The 26,030-nt window shown below is 50.3% G+C and overlaps 1 protein-coding gene across 2 annotated transcripts in view; it reads left to right on the forward strand.

Moving 5' to 3' along the window:
- LOC125135420 (feline leukemia virus subgroup C receptor-related protein 2) overlaps positions 1 to 25,266 on the forward strand; it is a 54,429-nt gene extending 29,163 nt beyond the window's left edge. Inside the window, exons 3-10 of one of the 2 annotated variants that reach the window (XM_047795564.1) lie at positions 1,846 to 1,986; positions 11,277 to 11,344; positions 12,514 to 12,617; positions 19,117 to 19,227; positions 20,331 to 20,436; positions 20,603 to 20,714; positions 21,298 to 21,353; positions 23,690 to 23,893. In XM_047795564.1, the coding sequence (XP_047651520.1) occupies positions 1,846 to 1,986; positions 11,277 to 11,344; positions 12,514 to 12,617; positions 19,117 to 19,227; positions 20,331 to 20,436; positions 20,603 to 20,714; positions 21,298 to 21,353; positions 23,690 to 23,758 (767 nt within the window). In that variant the 3' untranslated portion in view covers positions 23,759 to 23,893. Of the gene's footprint in view, positions 1 to 1,845; positions 1,987 to 11,276; positions 11,345 to 12,513; positions 12,618 to 19,116; positions 19,228 to 20,330; positions 20,437 to 20,602; positions 20,715 to 21,297; positions 21,354 to 23,689 lie in introns of both variants that reach the window. The other variant, XM_047795563.1, reaches the window with a different exon arrangement.
- The last annotated feature ends 764 nt before the right edge of the window (positions 25,267 to 26,030 follow it).

Raw genomic sequence — 26,030 nt, forward strand, 5'->3', positions numbered from 1 at the left:
ACCTTTTTTTTTTTTTTTTTTTGTCTCTTGTCTTTTTAGGGCTGCCCCCTCGGCATGTGGAGGTTCCCAGGCTAGGGGTCTAATCAGAGCTTTTGCCACCGACCTACGCCACAGCCACAGCAATGCCAGATCTGAGCCGCATCTGTGACCCACACCACAGCTCACGGCAACACCGGATCCTTAACCCACTAAGCGAGGCCAGGGATTGAACCTGCAACCTCATGCTTCCTAGTTGGATTCGTTTCTGCTGAGCTACGACGGGAACTCCCAGCCTCACTTTTTTTTTTTTTTGTCTTTTTAGGGCTGCACCCACAGCATATGGAGGTTCCTAGGCTAGGGGTCAAGTTGTAGCTACAGCTGCCAGCCTACACCACAGAGCCACAATGGGAACTCCCCAGCCTCACTTTTAAAGTCAAACAGTTTATAATCATGAGCCTCATCCAGTTGTCCTCACCTCTCTGGGGTCCACAATGAGGAGGGCCTGCCTGATGGCTTTTCAAAGCTCACGGGATCTCTTTGGACAGAGGACTTGGTGTCCCTGGGAAGGTGAGATGCTGTGGGGCTGTGGCTGAGGACAGGAAGGAGCAAATCTTGGCCATGCTTGAAGTTTCAAATTGTCATGTGCCCTGCCCTAGATTCTGCGTTCTTTGTAGTTGAGATCCTACAAATGGGACTTTTCTACACTTGACATTTTACTAGTAAGTACATAGAGTAGAGAACTGGAAAATCTTCTCTGAATTGTGGTTTGTGCTTGTGAAATCCTTGAGCAAACAGCTGCTGTTGCAGAAGTTTAAAAACCCTTTGCCTTGATTTCTTTCCCCTGATAGAAGGGGCTGAACGGGCAAGACAATGGATGAGAGGTTGCCAACAGCGGGAAGGTATCCAGGACAGTTTCCGGAGAAGGAGGAAGCGGGGCTCTGAAGTCCTGGCTGGAGGGTTATCTGGGTGGAGGGGGCAGACCTTTGATCTTGCGGAGAGAAAACCTCGTTTCCAGAGCTTCCTCTCAGTGGAGACCGTCTCCTGCCCTTTCAGGGCTGTTCCTACTGGGGACAGCATGGTGCTTACTTGGGCCCAGTTAGGGGACCCGTTTAGCCAAACAACTGGTTAAAGTGACCTGCCCCCCAGAGAAGTGAACAGCAGGCAGTGCAGGGAAATGGATGGTAGCAGTGGTACTGAAAATGGAAGTTAGAGCAGTTGGTTTTCCCAGGGTCCCTGGCCCCCCGGCCCCAGTCCTCCCTGTCAGAGTGGCCACTCCTGAAAGAGCGTGTGCTAATCTTCTTGTTTCTTCCTGAGGCCAGTGTCTGACTCAGCCTTTGAGAAACGAGGGATGGACCTGAGGTCTTTCCAGTAGAAGAAGATCCTACCCCTTATTCAGGAGCGTGTACTGGTGGCGTGTGCCAGGCTCTGTGCTACACATGGGCAACACAGTCCCTTCCCTCTTGGGAGCAGCCCTGGTGCTGAGTCCTTGGCTGGGCTCACTGATCCCAAAGCCTCAGCTCTCACTTCCTTTTTCTCCGTGTGTTACTATGGGTTGTTGTCCCTGCTCCGAGGCATGTTATTTGCTGCTTGTGCAGGGGCTCCTTGATCTTTGATCGCTGCTTGGGAAGCCCGATGATTGTAGCCATCCAAAGGCCATGAAGAAAAAGTCTCTAAAGGCACATTCTCAGTGACAGTGAGATGCAGCTTCAAGTGAGGAGGCCGTGAAGGATTTAATTGAAGAATTAATATTTCCTTCTGGAGCCTGAGTTCCGTCTCAGACAAGGGACTCCGCTCTCATCAAGGTGTCAGCTCTGCAGTAGTAGGACCACAGGGATTGCGGTGATCTGTCTGTTTCTTCCCTTTCAGTGTTCAAGGAGAAGCCTAAACATGCCCCCAGCAGGGCCCAGTCCCTGAGCTACACCTTGGCGTCCCCTGATGCTTCATATTTAAGTTCCATCATCCGACTCTTCAAAAACCTCAACTTTGTGCTGCTCATCATCAGCTATGGTAAGAGGCAGTGTGAACAGGAGTGAACTGGGAGTGGGAGACAAGAGGCCGCTTGTGCCTGCACATCTTACTGTTTCCAAATCCCCAGTGCATATGTGAAGACATTGTTTAGAGTAACCAGAAGAGCCAGCTGTGCCTCAGGGCCTTTGCATGTTCTGTAAAGCTTACCTGGAAAACCATTCCTTCCCATGTCAGGTTGTCTGACAAATCCTGGCTGATGCTCCGGGTCTCATCTCCCTTGGTTGCGTAAAGCAGTGTCGGGTGACCTTTCCTCTTTTATTATACTGTTCATAGTGCATCTTAACACTTAGTTAAAAAAAAAAATGTTTCCAGGTCTGTGTTGTATTAAGCTGTGAACCCCCTGAGAGTAGGGATTTATGTCTTTTTATCTTTATAGTTCTTAGCAGTGCCCAGCCCAGAGTAGATACTTCAACAGTTATTAAGTAATAACTGAATGAATGGATGGATATTGACATGAGTCTTGCCCCATGAACCTCTCCTCAGCCAGTCCTTCATCTTGTAAGGTGGCTCCTTTTTTACCCGAATGCAAGACAATATCCCTCCTTCATTTCATTTTCCTGGCTTTGGGTAAGATGAATTTCAATACTTGTGCGGGTGGATTGGCTTGTTTTCCCAGCAAAGTGTTTGTTGCATCTGCGTTCTAAGAGAGTTACTGAGAATGTTGTCCTAGACGGGGGGGGGGGGGGGGGGGGGGGGGGGCAGGACACAACCTCAGCGCAGTCCATGAAAGGTGTCTTTACAGATCCACCCAATTGTGCTGCTCTCCAACATACACTTGATCCATTTAGCCTCCAGTTTGTTCAATTGAAGTTAACAGTGTGTATCATGCTCAGTAACCAGAAGAAACAAAGAGGTGAGGTTGACTGGACATGACTTTTTCTTAGTGAGGCCCCCGTTGGCGCTAACCTCAGATTTTCTAGGCTCTCAAACCATGTGTTTTATGATAATCAAGAGCCCTGACTCTGCACCAAGATTTTTCATATATTACCTAACTCCCAGCACACCCGGGTGAGGGAAGTAGTATAATTTTCCCCATTTAACAAATGAGGAAACAGGAACTCAGAGAGATTAGGTAATAGCTCAAGAACATCCTGCTTTTAAGAGGCAGAGCCAGGATTCAAATACAGGTTTGTCAGACACCCAAGCCTGTCTTCTTAGTACCTGATCTGTAACTGCCTATACGCTTTCCTTGAACTGTGTCAGGGTTTCATTTTAGGTTTATCAGTGCCCTTTACCTGAATTGAAATGTGTATCTGCTGAAGCAAGGTAAGAGAGGGTACCATCCATGGTAGAGAGGCTCACCTGGTTTTCAGGCAGACACTCAAGTTCGGTGTCCTCTCACCTGGAATAGCCCCAGCTCACCATGTTCATCATCAGGGCCTCTGCTCTCCATTCCACCCTCTCTCCAGCATCTCAGTTCTGAGCATGTCCCACCTGCATTCATCCACAAAACAAAGTTTCCAGTACTGGAGTTGCTGTTGTGGCTCAGCGGGTTAAGAACCTGACTCGTATGCATGAGGATGCAGGTTTGATCCCTGGCCTTGCTCAGTGGGTTAAGGATCCGGCATTGCCGTGAGCTATGGTGTGGATCGCAGATGTGGCTCCGATCCTGCGTGGCTATGGCTGTGGAGTAGGCCGGCAGCTGCAGCTCCAATTCAACCCCTAGCCTGGGAACTTCCATATGCCACAGGTTTGGCCCTAAAAAGGAGGAAAAAAGCTTCCAGGACTTAGGATGGCCAACCGAAGATGTTAAAGGTTTGCCCGTCACTGGGAGGCATTCAGGCGTAGGTAGAACCAACCCCTTAGCAGGAATATTGTGGCAACTCAGGCTGTAGATGGAGAGTGAAACCTGATGATCTTTGGCTTCCCTCCCAGACTCAGATTCCATGCCCCTAAGAACTTTCCCTTCTCCCTAGAGTTAAAATCTGAGTACCTTAATCTTTGACCATCATAAATCTTATTGCATCCAACAACATGGTATTTGAGGCCTCCCTTGAGATTCTAGGGCAGATGAGTGCTTGGTAAATACTTTCTCTGAATGAGAATAGTGGTGGTGGGGATAACCGGGCAATGGTCTCATTTTAGAAGCTGCAGTGTTCAGTGCTGGAGGCTTTTGATGGCAGAGTCAGGTCACTGGATCTGTGGCAACAAGAGATATGAACACAGCGTACTGGAAACAGTGCTGCTCCTGATCTCAGAGAGCTCAGCTCTGGGCCATCTTATAGGGACAAAGCAGTTCCTTCTCCTTGGCTCTTGTATGGCTGCTTGCCTATGTGGTCTTCAGTCTGGCAGAGTTCTGGTTTCCCTGTGCTTTTGAACATGCTTCCTTATCTATTTGGATAAGTGATAACACAGGAAATAATGGGGGAAGCACTTCTGGAATACCTACTCTGCTCCTCCATGAAAATAAGGACACTAGCCAACATTGTCAAAATCAGTTTCCTTTAGGGAGTTCTTGTGGCTCAGTGGGTTAAGAACCCACCAGGTATCCATGAGGATGCAGGTTCGATCCCTGACCTTGCTCAGTGGGTTAAGGATTTTATGTTGCTGCAAGCTGCGGCATAGGTTGCAGATGTGTCATTGCTGTTTCTGTTGCACAGGCTGGCAGCTGCAGCTCCAATTTGACCCGTAGCCCTGGAACTGCCATATGCCGCAGGTGCAGCCCTAAATAGGAAAAAAAAAAAAAATCAGTTATTTCTGAGGCTTTGGTTAAAAAGGCTTGCAACAATCCAAGGAGCATCTGTTCAAGACAAATGTCTAAATAATGGTAAAGCAGCAAGCTTTGTGTTTTAATTTGCCCTATTCCAGTCCCCCTCTTCCAGACTCTGTGGTAGCCTTGAAAACCAGCAGCCTCCTAGCCACGGTAGCTGTGAAATCTAGCAGCCTCATAGCCACTCTTGGAGAGGGCCAAACAATTTTGGAGCTCCCTCAAAAGTCCCATCCCTAGGTCACTCTCTGACCTGACTTGGAGCTTTCTCAGTGGGAAAATGCTCTTTCCAGGGCATTCGTTGTAAATGAGCACTCTCTAACAGACAGCACATTGCCCGAAGTAGCAATACCAGTTGGGGCAATCAAGAGGCTGGCCGAAGATCTTGAAAGGAAAATCTAGAGCATGAGATGTCCAGGGGCCTTCGGAAAGCTCTGAATAGTCTTTTAAGAATCTAGAAATCCACATGCGCATACAGAGTTGTGCACATACCCTGGAAAGCCCTACAGTCCAACCTCCACTGACCATGAGGTTCCGTGTGAGCAGGAAGTGAAGGTTAAGGCAGAGTTGTCACCTGCCTGCTCTGGTATCACAAGCGAGTCCCAACGTACACACATCACAGTCCTCAGCAAAGGTAGGAGGTGTATTGGCTAAAGGCATTTAAGGAAATCTCGGTCTAATCATTAGCTCACTACTAAGCTGATGGAGCAGAAAGCTCAGTGGCTGGGCATGACAAAGAACACAGACTTTACAAAGAATGAGTCTAGGAAAGTCATTGAACCAACAGCAGCAACAGCAACAGCTCCTTGGTAAGGAGGAGAAACTCATTTCCACAGTTGACATGGTCTTTAAAATATCTACTTCCCTGGTGGCCTAGTGGTTAAGGACTCGGTGTTGTCATTGGTATGGCTTGGGTTACTGCTGTGGCTCAGATTCAGTCTCTGGCCTGGGAACTTCTGCATGCCACAGGCACAGCCATAAATAAATAAATAAAAAGTCCAGTTTCAACAAAAAAAATATGAGGCATGCAAAGAAGAAGGAAAGCAGGGCCCATAGACAGAAACTCTCTGAGGAAGCCCAGATGTTGGACTTAATAGGCAAAGATTGTAGCTCAGCTATTATAAATGTATTCGGTGAATTAAAAGAAACCATGTGTAAAGAGTTAGAGAATGACGTCTCACCAAATAGACAATATCCAAAAAGACAGAAATAAAAAAGAACCAAATATGGAGTTCCTGTTGTGACCCACCTGGTTACAAACCTGACTAGTATCCATGAGGATGTGGGTTCAGTCCCTGGCCTCACTCAGTGGGTTAAGGATCTGGCATTGCCATGAGCTGTGATGTAGGTCACAGACACAGCCCAGATCTCACATTGCTAAGGGGGCTTGCTTTCTTCTAAGATGAGTGTCTAGAGTTCTAGCGTTTAGAAGCGGGACCAACCTACATTGACCAGCCATCTGTGAGATTTGGGGGTGATGGGCTCTCAGCCTTTGTGTGTCTCTCTAAGGCTTACAGGTCAGGTAAAGACAGTGTTTGGCGCTCAGTCCACCTGAGAATCCCTGCTCTCCTCTCCCACTATCTTTGTGTCAAATTAAAAGTGCACAACAAAAAACCCTTGATAAATTCAACCGAATTCTTTGAAACCTCCCAGAATTCCCCTGAAGCTCCCTGCAGTTTTAGGTTGAGCTTTGAAGGGGGAGATGGTTCATACTTTATATATACACATATAACCGTATAATTCATATGCCCATTATGTAGTACATATGATGTTCATATTTCCTCTGAATTATAGACACTTAAACATGTAGTTGGAACCAAGCAGTGGATAGCATTTCATGGACACAGTTGCTGGATGTGGGTGGACGTGTCTTGGAGTAAGAGCCTTGAACTCATTCTTGAGTTCAGAGTTGGAGCATAGGGAATATGAGGTCTGAATTTCAGTGTCAGCTCTGCGAATCGCCCAGAGCGCCCCCTTTGCCCAGCCCATGCCCATCCTTTGTCTCTCTAAGAACCGCCCCCCCCAGAATAATGACATTGGCTTCCCATTGGAGTGCCCTGAATGGAACAAAAGCTTTTAAAGTAATTGTGAAACAAAACACTGCATGCATCCACATTGCTCTTGGATTGGTCAACTTGCCCTGTTTCCTACATTCTTTTTTTTGGTCTGAGTTAGGTTTCACCCAGTAGGGAGTAGCTCTCCTACCCCTGGTGGGATGTCCAGTATTGTACTGGTAGTGAATTTCCCAAGCTACAGTGCAATGATACAATGAAGGCTTTGGAGGAATTCACAGGAATTCCTTTGCCCCATAGGCTTCTGGCCACACTCTTAGAAGTAGGCTTCAGACATCAACTGAGGGCCATTCAGCTAAGTTGAAATTTTAGATCCACAACAAATTCTTTTTTCGTATAAACATGTCTCACAAATATTTGAGGCATCTTTATACCAAAACATTATTTATTGGAAATTCAGATTTGACTGGATATGTCGTTTGTGTTTGTTTTTTCCTAAACTGCACCCCAGTTCAGAAGGGAGGAGGTGCAGAAGTTGGGTTTGTGCTTGATGTTGCCAAAACATCACAGGAAGAAGAAGCTGCATCCTCCTCTAGTAAAATACCTTCCCTCCTCCAAATGGAAGCAGATTCTCGGGGGTTCTCCCAGAGTCCGGGGTGGAGCAGGTCCTGGGATGTGTGTCAGCCGCAGGGGTGGGCTGGGGTGAAGAAGAACCTTTCTTGGCTCCCTGTCCTGGTGTCTCCAGGCCTGGCTCTCACGTGGCTCCTCTAGTGTCTTTCCATCCACGGCTGACCACTGCCATGTGAGAAGGGACAAGCTCCTCTCTGGAGAGTGACCTCAGAGGGAACACTTGCCCGTCGTCCCCCAGCCTTGCCTCCAGCTCTGCTTCTGCATGATCTGAGCAGCGTGGGGTGTCTGAGCTCAGAGCCCCCCTCGTGAGTCCTGGGGACACCTTTCCTGGGCCCTCAGGGGCTTTCCAGCGCCCTACCTGGGCCTCGGGAGGGGCTCTTGCCCCCCTCAAGATGCTGGCTTCGGGGTGGGAACAAAAGCCTTCCAGCTTCCCTGGAGCGGTGCCGAGCTCAGGCGCCCTTTACACCAAGGGTTTCCTCCAAGTTCAGGAAGACAGAAGGGAGATGAACACCGAGTAACAGGAGCCCAGAGACGGGACCTGGGATCAGTGTGTCCCACGCGGGCCTGATGCCAGAGTCTGCTGGGGTCCTGGGTGCCCTGTGCCTAGATTTCCCTGCCTGTCTTCTGGGTCGGAGCCTGGGGATCTGCCTTTGACAAGCTTTCCAGGAGATTCTGGTTTTCAGCAGGCTTGGGAAGCTCTACAGCAGGTGTTGTGGGGGATGCTCAGGGCCTCGAAGCCCCTTCCCCCCCACCCCCTGGGGCCTCCGTGTTCACCCAGCTTCTGAGAGCCTGGGCCTGGCCCATGATCTTCGTGTTCCCAAGGCCATTTAGTCCCAAGGTTGGGAAATGCCCAGGGTTGTTGTGCTGCTGTTGTTAAATGCGGATTCCTGTCCCTATTCCAGGAAGAATCGGGTTTAGTGGGACCGAGGTACAACCCTAAATCTGCATTTTTAGATTCCAAGTTCTCCTAATGCCAGTCAGTGGTCTCTGGGACACAGTTAAAAAAAAAAAAAAAAAAAAAAAACAGGTCTTAGCAAAAGAGAGAAAGTCAGAGGGATGATGAGCCTCTTCGGCCTTCCTGAAGCCCACGCCCTCAGGACTGGCATCTCTGCCAGGTGACTGATGCCTGGAATGACCAGGCCTCTCCGGGGCAGGGGTGGTCAGTTTTCTCCCAGGAATGTGGCCTTGCCCTGGCAGGCTTACCTTGTTGGGGATGATCACGCCCTAATACACATGGTCACCTGCCTTCTTGGAAGAGGTGCTCACACGCAGAGCAGAGCACAAGTTTCATACCTGCCCTTCAGTGTGGACGCTGACATCGTGGTTTGGGCAGTGGGGTAGACTTGTGCTGTTTAACCCTGTTGGGGAACCTTTGCCAGCATGGGGAGGGACATGTAAATTCAGGACTGATTCTGAAACCGTATAGGCGTCATTCCTCTAGGGTTGGACTCTAGAGAGAATTGGAAAGAATGGTAGCCTCCCAGGATGAACCGCTTCCCTTCCATGCCCTCCCCCCGGGCCCTGACTCCGTCTCCTGTCTGGCTGGGAGCAGGGATGATCCTGGAAAAGCATGTAAACCCCCCAAATCTAGCTGAGCCAGTGAAACCTGGGCCATATCCGAATTACCTGGAGGGCTGTTCACACACCAGCAGCCTGCCAGCCCCACTCCCAGTTTCTACTGCAGGAGGTCTGGGTGGGTCAGGAGGGTGCATCTCTAACAGGCTGCCAGCGGTGCTGACCTGGAACTGATTTCCCGACACCTTCCAGTCTCACTTCGCTGCTGGGCCTGGGTCAGCCGACCCAGGACTGTTTCTCTTCACTGTTTTCAGGGTCAGGGAAGTGCTGGTGTTTCAAGTGGGGTGTTTGGCTCCCAGTCCTCCTGGATCATTTCCTGAGCATTCTGCCCTCCTTGTTCATCCCAGCTGGGCCCAAGCTGAGCTGGACCTGGAGGTGCCCTGGCCCTGGGGTGTTAGGCTAAGACTAGAGCCTGGGCCAGGCTGAGGGGCAGGAAGGGGGCTGATTTCATCCTCTGCCAGGCCACTCACTCCACCCGCCCCCTTTTGCAGGCATGTGTCCTCTTGGGGGCTCTTGACCCAGGAGTGGAATGGCCAGGTGGCTGGGTACGCATAGGAAGGTTAGCTGGGTGTGCTTGATGGCTCGAAATGGCCCAGAGCTTCAACGTCCTCCTGATCATTAGCGTGGCTGTTGTAATGACATCCAGGGACAGTTCTGGGTTTGCTGGCCACAGTGGCCCTGTGTTTCCCAGGAGGTGGCCTTGGGCCCAATAGTGTTGTACCCCTGAGGTTACCTGCTGGGAGAGGCTGGAGCATGAAATTGCCAATAACCTGCGTGGGGACGTCTTGGACCATCCGTTTTGTGAAGATGTAAAACTGAGTGATTAAGACGAGCCAGACAGTCTGGGTTCAAACGCAGCCCTGCCTCTTACTGCCCTGGTGAGGGTGGGAACGGCCCACCACACTCCCTTCCCTTTTGTAGGAGAATTGGACCTTCCCGGAACTCTGGGAAGCTGATAAAGGGAGTCAGTCAGCTGCATTTCTGCAGCTTAGCTTCTGATGACAAGGACTGCAGGTGGCCTGGGCCATCCTCTGACTCCTGGTGGGAAGCCATTCTTTGGGCTTCTCTGAGCACAGCGACTCTTTCCACCGGCCTGTCCTTTGTGGGGATCCTGGCAGCTGTGCTGTGGAGAAGTTACAAGCACTCGTGGCCCCTGGCAGGGGCTAAGGCGGGGTGGGTGCCATAGCCACCTCTCCCTGTGCTGAGCCATGGCCTTGGTGGCCAATGAGAACAGCTTCCGAGGGGCTCTATGGACTGGTTCCAGTGAAGAGGAGCTCCTGAGGCCACCCTGCTAGGGAAGCATGTCCTGCCTTCATACTTCTAATGGACCCGATGTCACATGTGCCAGTGTTGGTCCTGTGAGCCTCAAGATTAGTTGACATGAAAAGGATCCTGGTCGGGCTTTCCAGAGTGGCCTCTGTATTTGTTTTAAAAATCTTTGTATGGTTTTCTCATCTATAAAATAGATATAAAAATATTACCAAAAGTTATGAGGATTGGACGGTATTTAGGAGAAGGGCCTCGTACTTAAGTATGTGCTGCTGCCATCATTATGACCGTCACCTCCATCAGCATCACCACCGTCACCGTCATCAGCATCAGCAGCATCACCACTGTCGTCAGCATCAGCATCATCACACTGTCATCAGCATCAGCATCCTTATTTTGAAGGGAGGACAAGAGGCCCTTCTCCTTTAGATCCGTCTCATCTTTGTTACTAAGTCACTGCATGGCTTTGGACAAATGGCCTCATCCTCTAAGGACCCTGATTCTTACAGAGTATTCTAGGTGCTCCATTTCTTTGTCAGATAAACTGAAGAATTAGGAGAGTCAACTGAATGCTCTTTGGGGTCCTTTCTGGTTGCAAATAAAAGATTTTGTGCGATGTTGAATGTGAGAAGAAACTAGAAAGGGGGTTGTGGAAAGAGGGAGATTCCACCTGCTGAGAGAGTTGTGTCAGGGGGCAGAGGTCTGGAGCCTTCTGGAGAGGGGATAGGGCCTCAGGAGGGGGTGGCAGGTCCAGTAGAGGCCTTAGGTCAGGCCAATACTTAAGAGACCTGTAGGCGGTTCTGACCTGGGAGTCATACTCTCTGGAGCCTGTGTTTCCAGGACTGGTGTAAAGGGATCAGAGGGCAATGGTGTGTGTCTAAAAGAGGGAAAGGTTTCCTTTTGGTTGCTTAAGAAAGAGTGTTTCTTCTTCTCTGCGGGCACCACTCCCAGGGGCCATGAGACTGAGGATCTTCAGCCTCCCTCACTGCTGGGGGGAGGAGCCAGCAATATCCCCCCACCCCCACCCCCACCCCCACAGGAATGACCCTGATGCCGTTTCTCCCTCCCTCCCCCAGGTCTGAATGCTGGTGCTTTTTACTCCTTGTCCACTCTGCTGAATCGCATGGTGATCTTGCACTACCCGGTAAGGTCCGTCCCTGATCTGGCTGGGCCGCGAGACAGGGATGTTTCTAGACTGCCTGGGCAGGAGCTGGGGTGGCAGGGTTGAGTCCTGGTTCCCCCAGGTCTAGGCAGCGTGTGTGGAGTGAGCTCTGGGACTGGGGCTCAGCCCCTGCCCCGGAGGTCCTCCCTGTGTGATTGCTGGATCGCCTGTCTGAGCCCTCATTCTCTTTTCTGCAAAAGATGTCTAATGGCCCGCTGGAGGACTCATTGGAGGATTAGAAAGGAAACAGTAAGGTGAATTTTTATGTAATAGCATGGTTCCTGGCAGCACAGTAGATAACTATCTAAACACATAGAATCGCACTTGAAATCTTTACGTTGTGAAATGTGGGCAAAGTTTAGTTTGAAACTGAGTTGCTCAACAGAAAGCGTGTTTTAAATGTTTCTGGCACCAGCGAGCTGGCTTTTGGGAATGGGACCCTGAGTGTCCTGGAGTCGGGATGCCAGGCCCAGCCTCTTATGAAAGGGGAGGGTCTCCCGCTTGTGGAAGAGATGCCTCTGTGGCGGATGTTCCAGGGTTGGAGGTTGACAGGACTGAGTTCGGGTCCTGCCTCTGGGCTTCATCAGTGCCTCATGACCTTGGGCAAGGACGTTAATCTCTCTGTGGCTCAGTGCCGTCCTCTGTAATACAGGAATATTGCTTCCTATAGCCTTGTGGTGGGGAATTAGGAGAATTTAAGGAGATGATATAAAATCCTCTGTATGGTGCCTGGCTTCTAAACACTCAAAAACATATAAGTGTTATCTTCCTTTTGGCACTATTAGCCCCATAAAATTGAAATGTTTGGATATACGTAATTCAGTTTCCCCATCTGTGAAATGGGAATAGTAATAGAGCTCGGCTGTCAGGATTACATTTTTAAAAACCAGTGGTTCTAGGCCAGAGCTGGGCTCCCCCAGCACCTGGTATCATGCACACACATCCAGGGTCACATTATGTTGGGAGGAACAGCTATTCCTAGTCCCTCTCTAGCTTCTTCCAGGCCGCCTTGCCCTGATCCTTTCTGAGAACTGGCTCTAATTTAGGAGCCCAGGTGACTTATCTTGGGGCCTCTGCTGGTGGTGACCACCCCTGTCCTGTGTCTTGTCCCATCACTGAGCCATCACTGGGGCTGTGGTCTCTTTCCCCAGGGGGAAGAAGTGAATGCTGGAAGAATTGGCCTGACCATCATCATTGCAGGAATGTTTGGGGCTGTGATCTCGGGCATCTGGCTGGATAGGACCAAAACCTACAAGTGAGTGACTCCTACTTTTGCCCTGAGAATGGGGGGGGGTCATGTTTTTGGGGTTTGTTGTTGTTGTTGTCATTTGTTTGTTTGTTTTGCCATGGCATGTAGCCCCTTGATGTGCGATCTCAGTTCTCAAACTGGGGATTGAACCTGAGCCAAAGCAGTGAAAACACCCAGTCCTATCCACTAGACCACCAAAGATCTCCCTGGGTACCCTTGTTTTGAGATGACCTATTTATTAGCAGCACGACCCCAAACATGTGGATGTGGCAGCTGTGGGGGTCTGAGTGGTCAAGCGAGCAGTTCAAATTTCTCTTCTCTGCATCTCAGTTTCCCCATTGATATAATGAGGGACACAGTACTTGCCTTGGGGGGATCCCAGGAAGATGAGAGAGAGAGAGGCCCTGAGGCCTGTCCAAGTTCCATCCCCCAAGAAGCTTGTGGAAGGAGCAGGGGAAGGAGAAAAGGAAATAAACGTGGAAAGGCATCAGCAGTTGGGACATTTGTGGAAACTCCAACGAGTGGGGGTGAGGAGGTGGTGCCACTGCCCTGAACCCTTGGCTCCCAGGTGGCCCCCATGGGGTTCATCTGGATGCTCTGTGCTTCCTCCAGTTTGCAGTGTATTGTCTTGTAGTTGCTTCTACCTCCTTGGTACATATTGTGATATGCCTTGGGCCTGAATGCCCAGTGCATTTCTCAGAGCCATTAAGATTTTAGTGGACTCCAGGCTTACTAAAAATGCGCATTCCTGGGCGCCCCCTCCTGGTGTGTCTATCTTTAGAAAAATCAATGCAGGAGTTCCCATTGTGGCTCAGCCGGGTAGGAACCCGACTAGTATCCATGAAGATGCAGGTTTGATACCTGGCCTGGCTCAGTGGGTTAAGAATCCGGCATTGCCACGAGCTGTGGTGTGAGTTGTAGACTCGGCTCAGGTCCCATGTTGCTGTGGCTGTGGCTGTGGCTGTGGCGGAGGCCAGCAGCTGCAGCTCCGATCCTACTCTAGGATATGGGAACTTACACTGATGCAGCTCTAAAAAGCCAAAAAAAAAAGGCAACCCGTTTGCCTCAAATCAGTAGCTGGCCTTAAAGAAAGTGCTCTGGAGAACAGAGACCCGACTTGTTGTGTCTTTCCGATGCTCTACATGCACCAGGTGCTTAATTAATGCTGCCCAGAGGGCAGCTGCCAGGCCAGGGTGGTCCTGCTCTGGGGCAGAGCAGCATTCCAGGCTGCTTTGTCAAGGCCACCAAAGTTCCCAGCATCTGGAGATGACAAACAGAGGCAGACCCATTCTCTGCCACACAGACCCTCTTCTGTGAGGCTCTGCTCAGACCCGGTCTCTCCCTGGCTGCCCTCGTCAGAGGCCAACTGAGGCCATCCCTGGGGCAATGACTGCCTGGCTGGACACGACCAGGAGCCTGGCCGGGCCTGATTCCTGCTGGTGGAGGAGCTGAGCTGCCGCCTCGTCCCTGCCCGAGGCCAGCTGCTTCAGGCAGAAACAAGGGTGACGAGGATGGCCGCCCTTGAACCAGGGAACAGCAGTGTCCCCTTTTCCAGGGCCTGCTATGTGGCAGAAGAAGAGAGGGTTGGAATGTGGGCCAGACCTGGGTCGCCAGATGATTCAGATGAATTAGGGGATAGGGTGCAAGGGTCAGGGAGGACACTGCAGAGCCTAGCTCTCACCGGTTCCCAGGGTCCCTTGGTGTCTGCATCCTGCAGTCGGTGTGGGACCTTCTTCTCCCTGAGCTGCTGCTGAGGCAGAGAAGGGATCAGGGCACTTTGTCATCTGGTCGTTTTGGGTTTTTATTTTTTTGTTTTTTGGGTTTTTTTTTTTTTGCTTTTTAGAGCCACACCCACCGCATATGTAAGAACCCAGGCTAGGGATCAAATCAGACCTACAGCTGCTGGCCTACACCACAGCCACAGCTACTCAGGATCTGAGCCGATTCTGTGACCTACACCACAGCTCATGGCAACACAGTATCCTTAACCCACTGAGCGAGGCCAGGGATTGAACCTACATTCTCATGGATCCCAGTTGGGTTCATTATCGCTGAGCCATGACGGGAACTCCCATCTGGTCCTCGTGATGCCAGTTCCCTTCTCCCCGAGACTTCCTGATTTGTCCCATTTGTTTCGGAGGCTGGAAATTGGGTGGTCAGGTCCCTTTATCTCCAGCTGGGATTGCAGATAGTTTGTGTAGACAGGACAGTGGTTGCAGAAGAAATAAACATGGCAGATGAGCCTGTGGGGTCGGGAGGGAGACAGGTGTCCGTGGGGTTGAGTTCTGCAGGCCGGGGCTGGCGGCGGGGGGCGGGGGGGCTGGATACTCTTTTAACAACTTTCATGTATAACATAGAGCTGTGTTAATTACATTTATCACGTGTACATTCTATCCCTAGCACTTACAACTGGAAGTTTGTACCTTTGACTGCCTTCATCCAATCCCCCCTCAGCCACCTCACTCCCACTTGTGGTAACCACAAATCTGATCCCTTTTTCTTTTTTCCGGCATACCCACGGCATGTGAAAGTTCCTGGACCAGGGATCCAGCTGGCACCACAGCAGCCACCTGAGCTGCTACAGTGACAATGCCAGATCCTTAACCGATGCACCACAGGGAACTCCCTTGATCTCTTTTCCTATGTGTTGGTTTGTCCTTCCTCCCCTGCTCCCTGTATCCAGTCCCCCCCCACCCCCACCTGCAGAACCCAACTCTGTAGACCCCCATCTCCGTCACTGACCCCACAGGCTCATCTTTGGAAGTATTACTGCCCTACTACACTGTGTTAGTTCCTTTATCTAACAAATGTTTCAACATTTCTAACCATTTCTGGAGTTTCTGCTGTGGCCCAGTGGGATCGTCAGCATCTCTGCAGTACCAGGATGCAGGTTCGATCCCTGGCCCAGCATGGTGGGTTAAAGAATCCAGCATTGCCACAGCTGCAGGATAAGTCACAACTTTGGCTTAGATCTTATCCCTGCCCTGGGAACTCCACATGCCTCAGGGCAGCCCAGAAAGAACAATATGCATATATTTTTATACTTAAAAATTTTTTTAGTAAAGTATAGTTTATTTACAATGTTATGTCAATTTCTGTTGTGCAGCAGATGCACCACACATTCTTTTTCTCATATATCTTCCATCATGTGCTATCATAAGTGATTGCATATAGTTTCATGTGCTATGCTGTAGGACCTCATTAGTTATCCATTCTAAATGTAACAGTTTGCATCTGCTAACCCAAACTCCCAGTCCACCCCACTCTGTTCCCCACCCCTTGGCACCCACAAGTCTGTTCTCCATGTCTGTGAGTCTGTTTCTATTCTGTAGATAGATTCATGGCAGTCCCGCTCCTGGGCATATATCCAGACAAACCTACAGTTCAAAAGGATGCATACACCCATATGTTCTTAGCAGCACTATTCACAACACCCAAGGCATGGAACAACCTAAATATCCATCAACAGAGGAATGGATGAAGAAGATGTGGTACATATACACAATGGAATGCTAGGCAGCCATGAAAAAGAGGGAAATAATGCCATTTGTAGCAACATGGATATAACTGGATGTAACTAGAGATTCCCGTACTAAGTGAAGTAAGTCAGAAAGAGAAAGACAAATATTTCCATACTTTGTGAAATGATCCCCCATTATGTGTCTAGTTGCAATCTATCACCGTACAAAAATGTTACATAATTAGTGACTGTAGACCCCACACCGTACATTTCATACCTTTGGCTCTTTTATTTCCAACCAAAGTTTCTACCTCTTAATCCCTCTTACCTGTTTCTTTCGTCCCTCCACCCTCTCCCCTCTGGCAACCATCTGTTTGTTCTCTGACTCTGTAACTCTTTCTGTCTTGTTATGTTTGTTCATTTGTTTTGTGTTTTTAGATTCCACATATAAGTCATCTCATGCAGTGTTTGTTTTTCTCTTTCTGACTTCTTTCCCTTAGTGTAATGTAATCTTTTAAGTCTAGGTCCGTATGTGTTGTTGCAAACAGCAGGATTTCATTCTTTTTTTATGACTGAAATATATATACATACATACATACCACATTGTCTTTATCCATTTGTCTATTGATGGGCATTCAGGTTGCTTCCATGTGCTGGCTACTGTAAACGATGCCACAGTGAATCTAGGAGTGCATACATATGTGTTTGAATCAATGTTTTCATTTCCTTGGGATAACTGCCCAGAAATGGAATTGCTGGATCATATTTTAAATTTTTCTATTCTCAATTTTTCTATTTTAAATTTTTTAAGAAATCGCCATACTATTTCCCATAGTGGCTGCACCAGTTTATATTCCCACCAGCAGTTCACAAGGGTTCCCTTTTTCATTGCTGCTTGACCATATGTATGTCATCTTTGGAAAAATGTCTATTTAAATCCTCTGGGTTATTTGTTCGATTGTTTATTTTGTAGGGAGTTGTATTAGTTTATTGTATATCTTGGATGTTAACCCCTTATCATATAGATCATTTGCAAAAATCTCCCATTCAGTAGGTGGCCTTTTAATTTTGGCAATGGTTTGCTTTGATGTGCAAAGGCTTTTCAGTTTGATGGAGTCCCATTTGGTTATTTCTGCTTTGCTTTCTTCCTATGAGGAGACATGTCCCCAAATTATTGCTAAGATCAATGTCAAACAGCAGACTGCTTTTATTTTCTTCCAGAATTTGTGTGGCTTCAGGTCTTAAATTTAAGACTTTAATCTATTTTGAGTTTATTTTTCTGCATGGTGTGAGAGTGTAGTTGAGTTTATTCTTCTGTGTATAGCTGTCCAGTTTTCCCAGCACCGGTTAGTGAAGAGGCTATCTTTTCCCCCATTGGATGTTCTTGCCTCCTTTGTCATAGGTTAATTGCCCATATAAGTGTGGGTTCATATTTGAATTTCTATCCAGTTCTATGAATCAATGTGTCTGTTATGTGCCAGTACTGTTTTGATGACGATAGCTTTGTAATATAGTCTGACACCAGGGAGCACTGATACCTCTAGTTTTATTCCACTTTCTTAAGGTTGTTTTGCAATTGGGGGCCTTTTGTATGTCCATCCAAATTTTAGGATTATTTGTTTTAGTTCTGTGAAAAATTCCACTAGTGTTTTGATAGGAATTGCAATGACTCTTATGACTGCCTTGGATTAGTTGTTTGAGACTTTTCTTGTTTCCTAAGATGTCTGGTATTGCTATAAACTTTCCTCTTAGAACTGCTTTTCCCATGTCTCATGGATTTCGTCTTGTGTGGTTTTTGTTCATTTGTTTCCAGGTGTTGTGCAATTTCTTTAGTGACCCAGGGTTGTTTAGAACATAACTATTTAGCCTCCATGTGTATGTTGTTTTTGCAGTCTTTTCCTCACTTTCCGGTCTCTTAGTGTTGTGATTGGAAAAGATGATTGATATGATATGCTTTCTTAAATTAGTCATACATTACTTGCAGGGCTTCTGTACAGGTTGAATGAAATAAAAAATGTATCTCAAGTGCTTTACACAATCCCTGGCACCCAATAAATGCAATATTAATTTGACCACAGTATAGATCTTCTGACCCCCACTGTGTTTCTGGCTTCCGGGAATGTGAGTGAAGGCTTTATGCTTTCATGGTCTGAGTCGTGATGTTCCTGGCAGGAGCGCAGAGGGCTGTGCAGAGCCCCTGTTCTCAGTCACTAGCACAGGGTGAGGACTGCAGGTCCCAGTGCAGGAGTCAGGGCCACAGCAGGGTCCAGAGTGGCCACCATAGAGGAGAGGTGGGTGGAGGCGCACAAGCAGGGGGACCCCACAAAGAGAAACCCTCATATTGCTGATGTGTCTTCTGAGGGACCAGCAAAAGGAAATGCAGCTGGGAGTGGGCAGACCTTTCTCCCTTGGGCTTTGGAGTCAAGGGCTGGCTCGGGGCTGGAGAATGTTGTCTCTCGGGGGCACTGTCTGGAGAGGAAAAGCTGTGCTGCACGTGTGCAGATGGCAGCAGGAAGAACTCAGAGACGACAGAGACTCTGACAGCCAGGTGCCTGCCCAGCATTGTCCTGGGGTCTGGGGGCACAGCAGACAAGCAGAATTGGCTTTGGGGGGTGCCTGCATGCTACAGCCACCAGACCACAGCTGCTGTGTGTCCCGTTTGTTTTTCATTTGGGGAGGAGGAGAGGAAAGGCCTGAGCCTTCTTGCTTAAGGGTAGTATATGCGTGACAAGTCCAGGTGCAGCCTGATCTCGTTGAGAGGGGGCTGCAGGAACACACGTACCACAAGACAGCTTCATACTGTCTTAGTCGCATCCTCTGGAGCTCTGACCACGGTGTAATTAAAGAGTTATTTGTGCTCATTGGTCCAATGTCTATCAACCTCATGGACAGAATATTTGATGAGAACAGATAGCACACAGAAGTGGGCTTGGCACATTGCAGGTGCCCAATAGATGGAGAGAGAATGGGAAGGAAGAGGAAGGAAGGAAAAAGATCTTGTTAAGTCTACAGTATATGACTCAACTTCTCTGCCTCTGCTTGTAGGGAGACAACTTTGGTGGTCTATGTCATGACTCTGGTGGGCATGGTGGTTTACACATTTACCTTGAACCTGGGATACCTGTGGGTAGTGTTCATCACGGCTGGCGCCATGGGGTAAGTTTCACCTCCGACCTGGAAAGCAGCATCCATCCACGGCTCCTAGAGCTGCCAACATCCTGGGAAGCAATCAGATCCCTCTGCTGCCTTCTCCTGGAGCTCCCAAAATGTGGAAATGGTGGCCAGAGGTCATGTTCCCTTGCAGGACTTCAAAAGGCCGCTGGAGCTTCCAGGTCCGTTCATGGTATTGGAATGGACTATGTCCTTCATAGATCTCTGGGAGGCTAAGAGGCTAGAGGCTTTATAAAAGCTCTGCCTGAGACATCATGGGGTCACGAACATAAACAAGACTTAGAATCAGAAAGGATAGGTCCTAGTGGCAGTCTTGCTGCTGACTATCTAAAACCACAGACACCTCCCTTAATCACTTGGAGACTCAGATGCCTCATTTGTAATTGAAGAGGAGTAGCCTGCCTTGTGGTGTGTCAGAAGGAATGAGAGAGAGGATTGATGTGAAAGCAGTCGGAAATGTGGTATAGAAGTCAGAGATAAGAACTGGCATTTTTAGACATGTTTTATGAGAAAATGTAGAAAACAGTAGCCATTCCATGGCGTCTCTGCACACACACGCGTGCGCGTGCGCGCACACACACACACACACACACACACACACACACAAACAGTCCTTCTCAGCTGGTGACTCTGGAGGGAAGCAGGGAGGACCCAAGCCCCTCCTTCCAGGTCCCAGAGCACCGTGGAGAGGCTGGTCAGTATCCAGGGACCCCCTCCCAGCACAGGGCTGTGTACCCATCACACAGAAGTTCTCTGCTGAGGGCTGAACACCCCAGGCATCCCCACCCCTCCTGGAAGTGCTGACTCCTTCTGTAATTGAGGCCTGGATGTAGAAGAAGCAGGGACTGCCCCCCCCGCCCCCGGGTGGAGGGGGCTCCTGAGCACATGGCCTGAACTGCTTCCTGGCCTGCAGAGGTCTCTCTTCCCTTGGCATGGCCACCTGGGGATGGATGGCCTGGTGTTCATGGGCCTGGCATGTCTTTGTGGGAAGCATCAGAACAAGAAAGAGGTCTGGTAGGAGAGGAGGGGCACTCCTGTCCTTGCTCTGGAAGTTCTCCATCACCTGGTTTCTGTGGTCCGACCTGCAGCTTCTTTATGACTGGCTACCTCCCTCTGGGATTTGAGTTTGCCGTGGAGCTGACATACCCAGAATCAGAAGGCATGTCGTCCGGCCTCCTCAACGTGTCTGCCCAGGTGGGGCTCTGATTTCATTCAGGGGTGGCCCCAGAGCCGTGGCTCTTGGTTCCCTGCTGGGCTCAGATCGCTGCATCATGGCAGTGGGCCTGCATCCTGGCGGCTTGGTTGCCCCCTGGGCTGGTTGGCTGGGCGCTTGTTTCCCGTCTTTGCTGTGTCTCTGCAGATATTCGGGATCATCTTCACCATCTCCCAGGGCCAGATCATCGACACCTACGGAACCATGCCTGGCAACATCTTCCTGTGTGTGTTCCTCACGCTTGGAGTGGCCCTCACTGGTGAGCTGGGGCCTCAGGGCCCGGTGACGCTCTGACTGCTCACGGCTTTAGGCTGCTGGCAGTTTGGGACCCAGTGTCCTCATTGGTCCTACAGCTCAGGGGTACACATGCAGTGGGACAGAGGGGAGGGCCTGTGAGCAAGTCTGTTTTGGAGGCAGCAGCATATTTTAGTGGAAGGAGCCTGGGTTTGTGGCCCGAGAAACCCTTGTTAGAATCCTGGACTGTGACACTGACCTCCAGAGCTGTTTGACCTTGGACTAGTGCACCAACTTCTGGGAGCCTCACTTTCCTAATCTGTAGGATGAGATTGCTGTGAGGTTTGGAGCAATGTGTGCAGACTCCCATTAGTTAGTGGTCTGGGAAGGAGGCCTGTGTCCTCACTGGCTTCTGCCTGTCAGGGACAGTGGGACCTGCAGGCTCTCTCAGGTTGTCTGACGCAACCCCCACTTCCCTGGAAGATCTGAAGGGGGTGGGGTACCTGTGAGCCTTAGGAGGACAGGGCTCCCCCTCCTGGATGCACTTGACCCCTGGTCTGCTTGGTAACTGTCTCTGTTGCCCTTCCTTCTGCATCCCTGGACTTCAGCATTCATTAGGGCAGATCTCCGGAGGCAGAAGGCAAACAAAGAAACACCTGAGAATGTGAGTATGCGGGGGCTGCAGGGCTGAGCTCTGGTTCCCAGGTTTGCTGAGGATGTGGCAGCAGGGTGGGGGTGGGGGCAGCTCCCAGAGTGACGGGTGTTGTGGTGGCTGTGGGTGGCAGCTCCACATCATACACATGGAGGAGACAAAGGGTTTCCTTGGGGCCTGTCTGAGGTCTGTTTTCCTGCTGGTGTTTCTTGGGCTCTTCTCCTGCTTCCTTCCCATCTCCTGGCCTTGCTGCTCTGGTCCCCAGAGCTTGTCACTGTTGTCACAATTTTCCTGATGCACACCCACCCCTGGATCCTGAGACAAGTCCTGATGCCCTGGCTCCTCTCTTCAGGCTGAAGCCTGAAGTCAGTGGCTGGAGAGGAGAGGTGGGTGCCTTGGCAGTGGCTCTCCTGGCATGTGACAGCCCCTCAGGCAGTGCCAGGGGATGGAGGGAGCAGAGCCGGCGGGTTGCCAGCAGGCTCTAAAAGGGCACGTGAGGAAGCAGGAGATGATGGTGGTGGAAGGGGAGAGGCCCAGGAATATGACCTAGAACAGACACGTGCTGCCCCTCTGCTCTGATGGGCTGGGAACCATGTTAACCAGAGTGGTAGGTGTCAAACCTGAACCAGCAGGAAACAAATTTCAAAGCTGAGAAAGAATAAAAATGGGATATTTCTTTATTCTTGAGGTGTGGGGGCTATTTCTTAGGAAACAAAACACCCAAAATCTGTTACAGAGTTAATACATGTTCAGTGTAGAAATACTGAAAAATACAGCAAGGTATACACAATTTAGAAGTCATCTTATAATAGCATCACCTCGAGATGAGATGTTGCTTTGATGTGTTGACTTATTTATGTCTATGTCCATATATAATGTATATGTATGTGTATTACGTGTGTGTGTTTGTTAAACAGAATTGGAATCTTACTCTACTTGTGTTTTTGCTTGCTGTGAATGTTTGTTCAGGTCATTAGTCTCTTACAACATGCTTTTAGTGACTACCCGGTGTTCTGTTGACTACACATGGATAAACAGGATTTGCTCAACAGTTCTCCTGTCGGGGAACATTGAAGTTGTTTCTTACGGTTGTTCTAAACGACACTGTGATTAACGTCCTGGAAGCTGAGTCTTTGGCATGTTCTCAGGTATGGTGTTACCTTGAGAACTGGATCAGTGGTCGAGCCCATTTTTCAGACGTTGATGTGTGTCGCCAGACCGTCCTCCAGGGAAAGGTGCTGTCAGGACGACCGGTGCGCGTTGCTCTCTCAGTGCAGGAGCGCGAGCCCTGAGTGCTCATCATTTTGCAAAAGCTGGGCCTCTTTTCTAAGGCGACAGTGGTCTGTGTAGCGCTGTGAGGAGCTGTGTTGGCAGGTGGGTGCTGCCCTTTCGTTGCTCCCTGTTTGTCTTCTGCCCTCAGGCTCTGAGGTTGGCAGGCGGCAGCAGGGAGCAGGTGGAGGGAGGCGCCTGGGACAGAGAGGCGGTGGGGGGACAGGGCGAGCCTGAGACAGGAGCGCTGTTCTCAGGGGCACGTGGGGGCCGTGCAGCCCCCCACACCGCCCCGTGGAGATGGGCTTGCAGGTGGGCCGTGGATGAGGACCCGTGTGGTTTGGACACTTGGGGGACTGTAGTGTGAGCCTGGGAAAAGGTGGCTGTGATCCTAGGATAGAGTTCTCTTGAACAGGGTTCAACTGGAACGTGACACATTGTGTCAAGGAATAGGAGATTTTGCTCTGTGTACTTGATAGTCTGTGTTGCCCTGGGCAGAGGTTGCCAGACAGAGGAGCGTGAGGTGGCCTGTAGTCCCAGCGCCCAGAGGTAACCCGGTAACATTGGGCCATTTCGCCGTGTGTGTCCTGGGGTACCCTTGTGCTCACTGGGTTTGCCACCCTGCTTGCTTCCTTAGGAGACTTTGCAACTTTTCAGCGACACTGCATCCCCAGCCCCACATTGACATGCACACACTTCCACTTCCTCCTCTTTACTATTCAGCGTCCCCACATTTCATATGCTTGTAGCCAGTTCCTTGTCCATGTGGGCAAGGTCTGTTAACCCAGGTGGAAGGTGTTGCTCTGTCCCATCTGGGCCAGTGGCATGGCCTGTGGTGGCCGTGGCATCACAGAAAGCTGGCCTTTTTGTTCTGCCCTTGATGCCATTGTGAGGGTGTGTGTGTGCCTGGGGAACGAATGTGTGGCAGGGCTGGTGCCTCCACTTGATCACTGTCGAGGACGCTGCTGAGTGCCTGGGACTCTGTCCCCCTCCCCGTACAGACTCTGGCAGGGCGATGCTCTGGTTGCGGGGAGTCCCTGCCCCTCCAGCCCAATGGCTGCCCCTTGTTTGCTTTGTAGAAGCTCCAGGAGGAAGAGGAGAGCAAGACCAGCAAAGCCCCCACCCCTGTGTCCGAGGAGCATCTCTGAGAGAGAAAGGTGGTGGGACTCGGGCAACACCTGCTGCCACCTCCAGCTAGTCCCGTCCTCCTGGCCAGCACTGCGGGCTCCACTGGAGCAGCTTCTGGAGGGAACCTCGGGAATAGCTGTGGCTTGGACGGCAGCCCCTCTGCCTCAGGGACCCCCCGCCCAGAGCTTGCGTGTCCACTTGGGGACAGTACCCCTTTCACCCAGTGCAGATGGGCATCCCACCCCTCCCCCTTGGCTTCTGGGAGCTGGTGCTGGGAGAGGCCAAGAGAACCCGGGGCCAGTCCTGGCCTCCCGCCTTGCCTTCCCCTGGACGGGCCCTCGGGGAAAGCCTGCACAGTTATCACGGAGAGAAAGCTTATTCGGGAGATGAACATTTTCTAGTGTCTTAAGACTCTTAGGCACCTCATTCTAAGGAGCGGCAGCTGCCCCAGGCAGGGGTCCCTCTTGGGCCATCAGACTGGCTGCTCCAGTTCTGTGGGAGAGAAAACACCCTCAGGACAAACCCCTCTGGACCCTGTGACCAGGTTCTCCTGGCTCATGTTGGTGTCTGCCTCCAAATCCTTTTTTTCTAAGAGCTGATGAAACCAAACATCAATAAACTTGACAAAGCTGTGTTGTGACCTGAAGGAGAAGCTGATTTCAGCGAGTTGACCACCCTGGGATGTGAGGGTGCCTATGAGTTTGGGGGTTCCGGTAGCCCGCTTCAGAAACGAGAAGGTTCTTTGCTCCAGAAGCAGCCCTTGCCCGGCGACCGGTGTGTGTGTCCGTCACTTCTGCTGCCTCCGTCTGGACGCTGCCTCAGAGCGTGTTCTCCAGGGCCAGGGCCAGCCCGCCAGCTTCCTAAAACCTTTACTGAGAACTCACCTGGATCCTTCCTCCCGCGACCTCCCAGGCCCTTCTGCAGATGGAGGAAAGGGGCAGAGGGGAGGTGGCCCTTGAGTGGGAGGCAGGTGCTGGATGAGGTGAGTAAGCCTCTTGAACCTCTGGTGGGGCCAGTGTCTGCACCCTCGCCCCCAGCTCGCAGTGCTCTGTTCTCAGATGTTCTGAATTTAAAGAGATTCCCCTTCCCCCAGCCCAGGCTGCCCTCTCCTGCCTTGCCCGCCGTCTGGCTCTATTCCTGGGCCCGGGTAGTACCTCCTGAACATGAGACGTTTTGGTCACTTCGCCTATGCGATGAGCTCTGTGATCACAACCACTGGGCTGTTTTGTGGCCACTGCTCGAGAGGAGCCTGGGGTGTGCATGTGGTTGTGTGTGTGTATATGTGTACCGAGAGTGTCTTCACAATAAAAGAAGTTCACTGGGTTGTTGGGAGGAGTGAGGAGTGGAGAGACATGGAGAGAGTGTGTGCCTTACTTTTTGATAAGGAGAGAGTGTTTACTCTTTTAGCCCCTTAAAATGTGTAAACAAAATACAAATGTTTACTGAGCCCATTGCTTTATTTTAAAACATAATTTGTATTTTCCATTGGTAATACCAAATGTTTTAATGCAATAAAAGATTCACCGTGCGGTCTGCTTCGTCATTGCTGGGGCAGAGCTGGCTTTGGTCGGGTGGGGAGGGCAGGAGCGGGTAGGGCCTGGGGAAGAGGCAGCGCTCCTGTGCCCTTCCCTACCATGGAAGGTGGTCCTCTGTCTACAGAGATGTTGGCCAGCCTTGTGGGTTATTTTTTATTAAAGATGAGGCTGCAAAGGCTATGGTCCGTCTACGTAAAAATGGCAACTCAGCGCCCGACCCGTGGCCCTGCCTGCTTTCCATGCATCGAGATCCGTTGAGAGTGCAGGCTGACCACATCACTCCTCCACTCAAAACCCCTCGTAGCTTCTTACCTCCACCAAAGCCAAAGTCATCACCAGAGCCCACCAGAGCCTGTACAGTGTGGTCCCCACCTAAGAAGCTGTTAAGAAATGAAAAGTAAGGGTGGAAGGCCCAGGAAGGTAAGTCGTCACACAGAAATCTGCAACAGCAGGAAATCCCAACAGCAAAGGTGCACGGCTATGTTTGGACTCTAGAATCATCTGAAGTATCCATAAATCACTGGGCATGAGAAATTGCATGTGAAACTTGAGGCAGCCTCAAATGTAGTTGTGGTGCCGAGTCCTTACTCTGGAGAGTAGGATGGTGTTTATTAGGAAAATGGGGATAGTGCCAAACACCAAGGAAAGGGGAACCAGGTACCTCACATCTAATGGTCTCTGATCTCAGTACATAGCAGTTCAAGGTCACGGAGGCACTGCTGGTTGTATCTCCTGGTTGACTGCCCCTCTCTTTCTG

Source organism: Phacochoerus africanus, chromosome 9 (assembly GCF_016906955.1).
Source record: "Phacochoerus africanus isolate WHEZ1 chromosome 9, ROS_Pafr_v1, whole genome shotgun sequence".
NCBI classification, from domain to species: domain Eukaryota; kingdom Metazoa; phylum Chordata; class Mammalia; order Artiodactyla; family Suidae; genus Phacochoerus; species Phacochoerus africanus.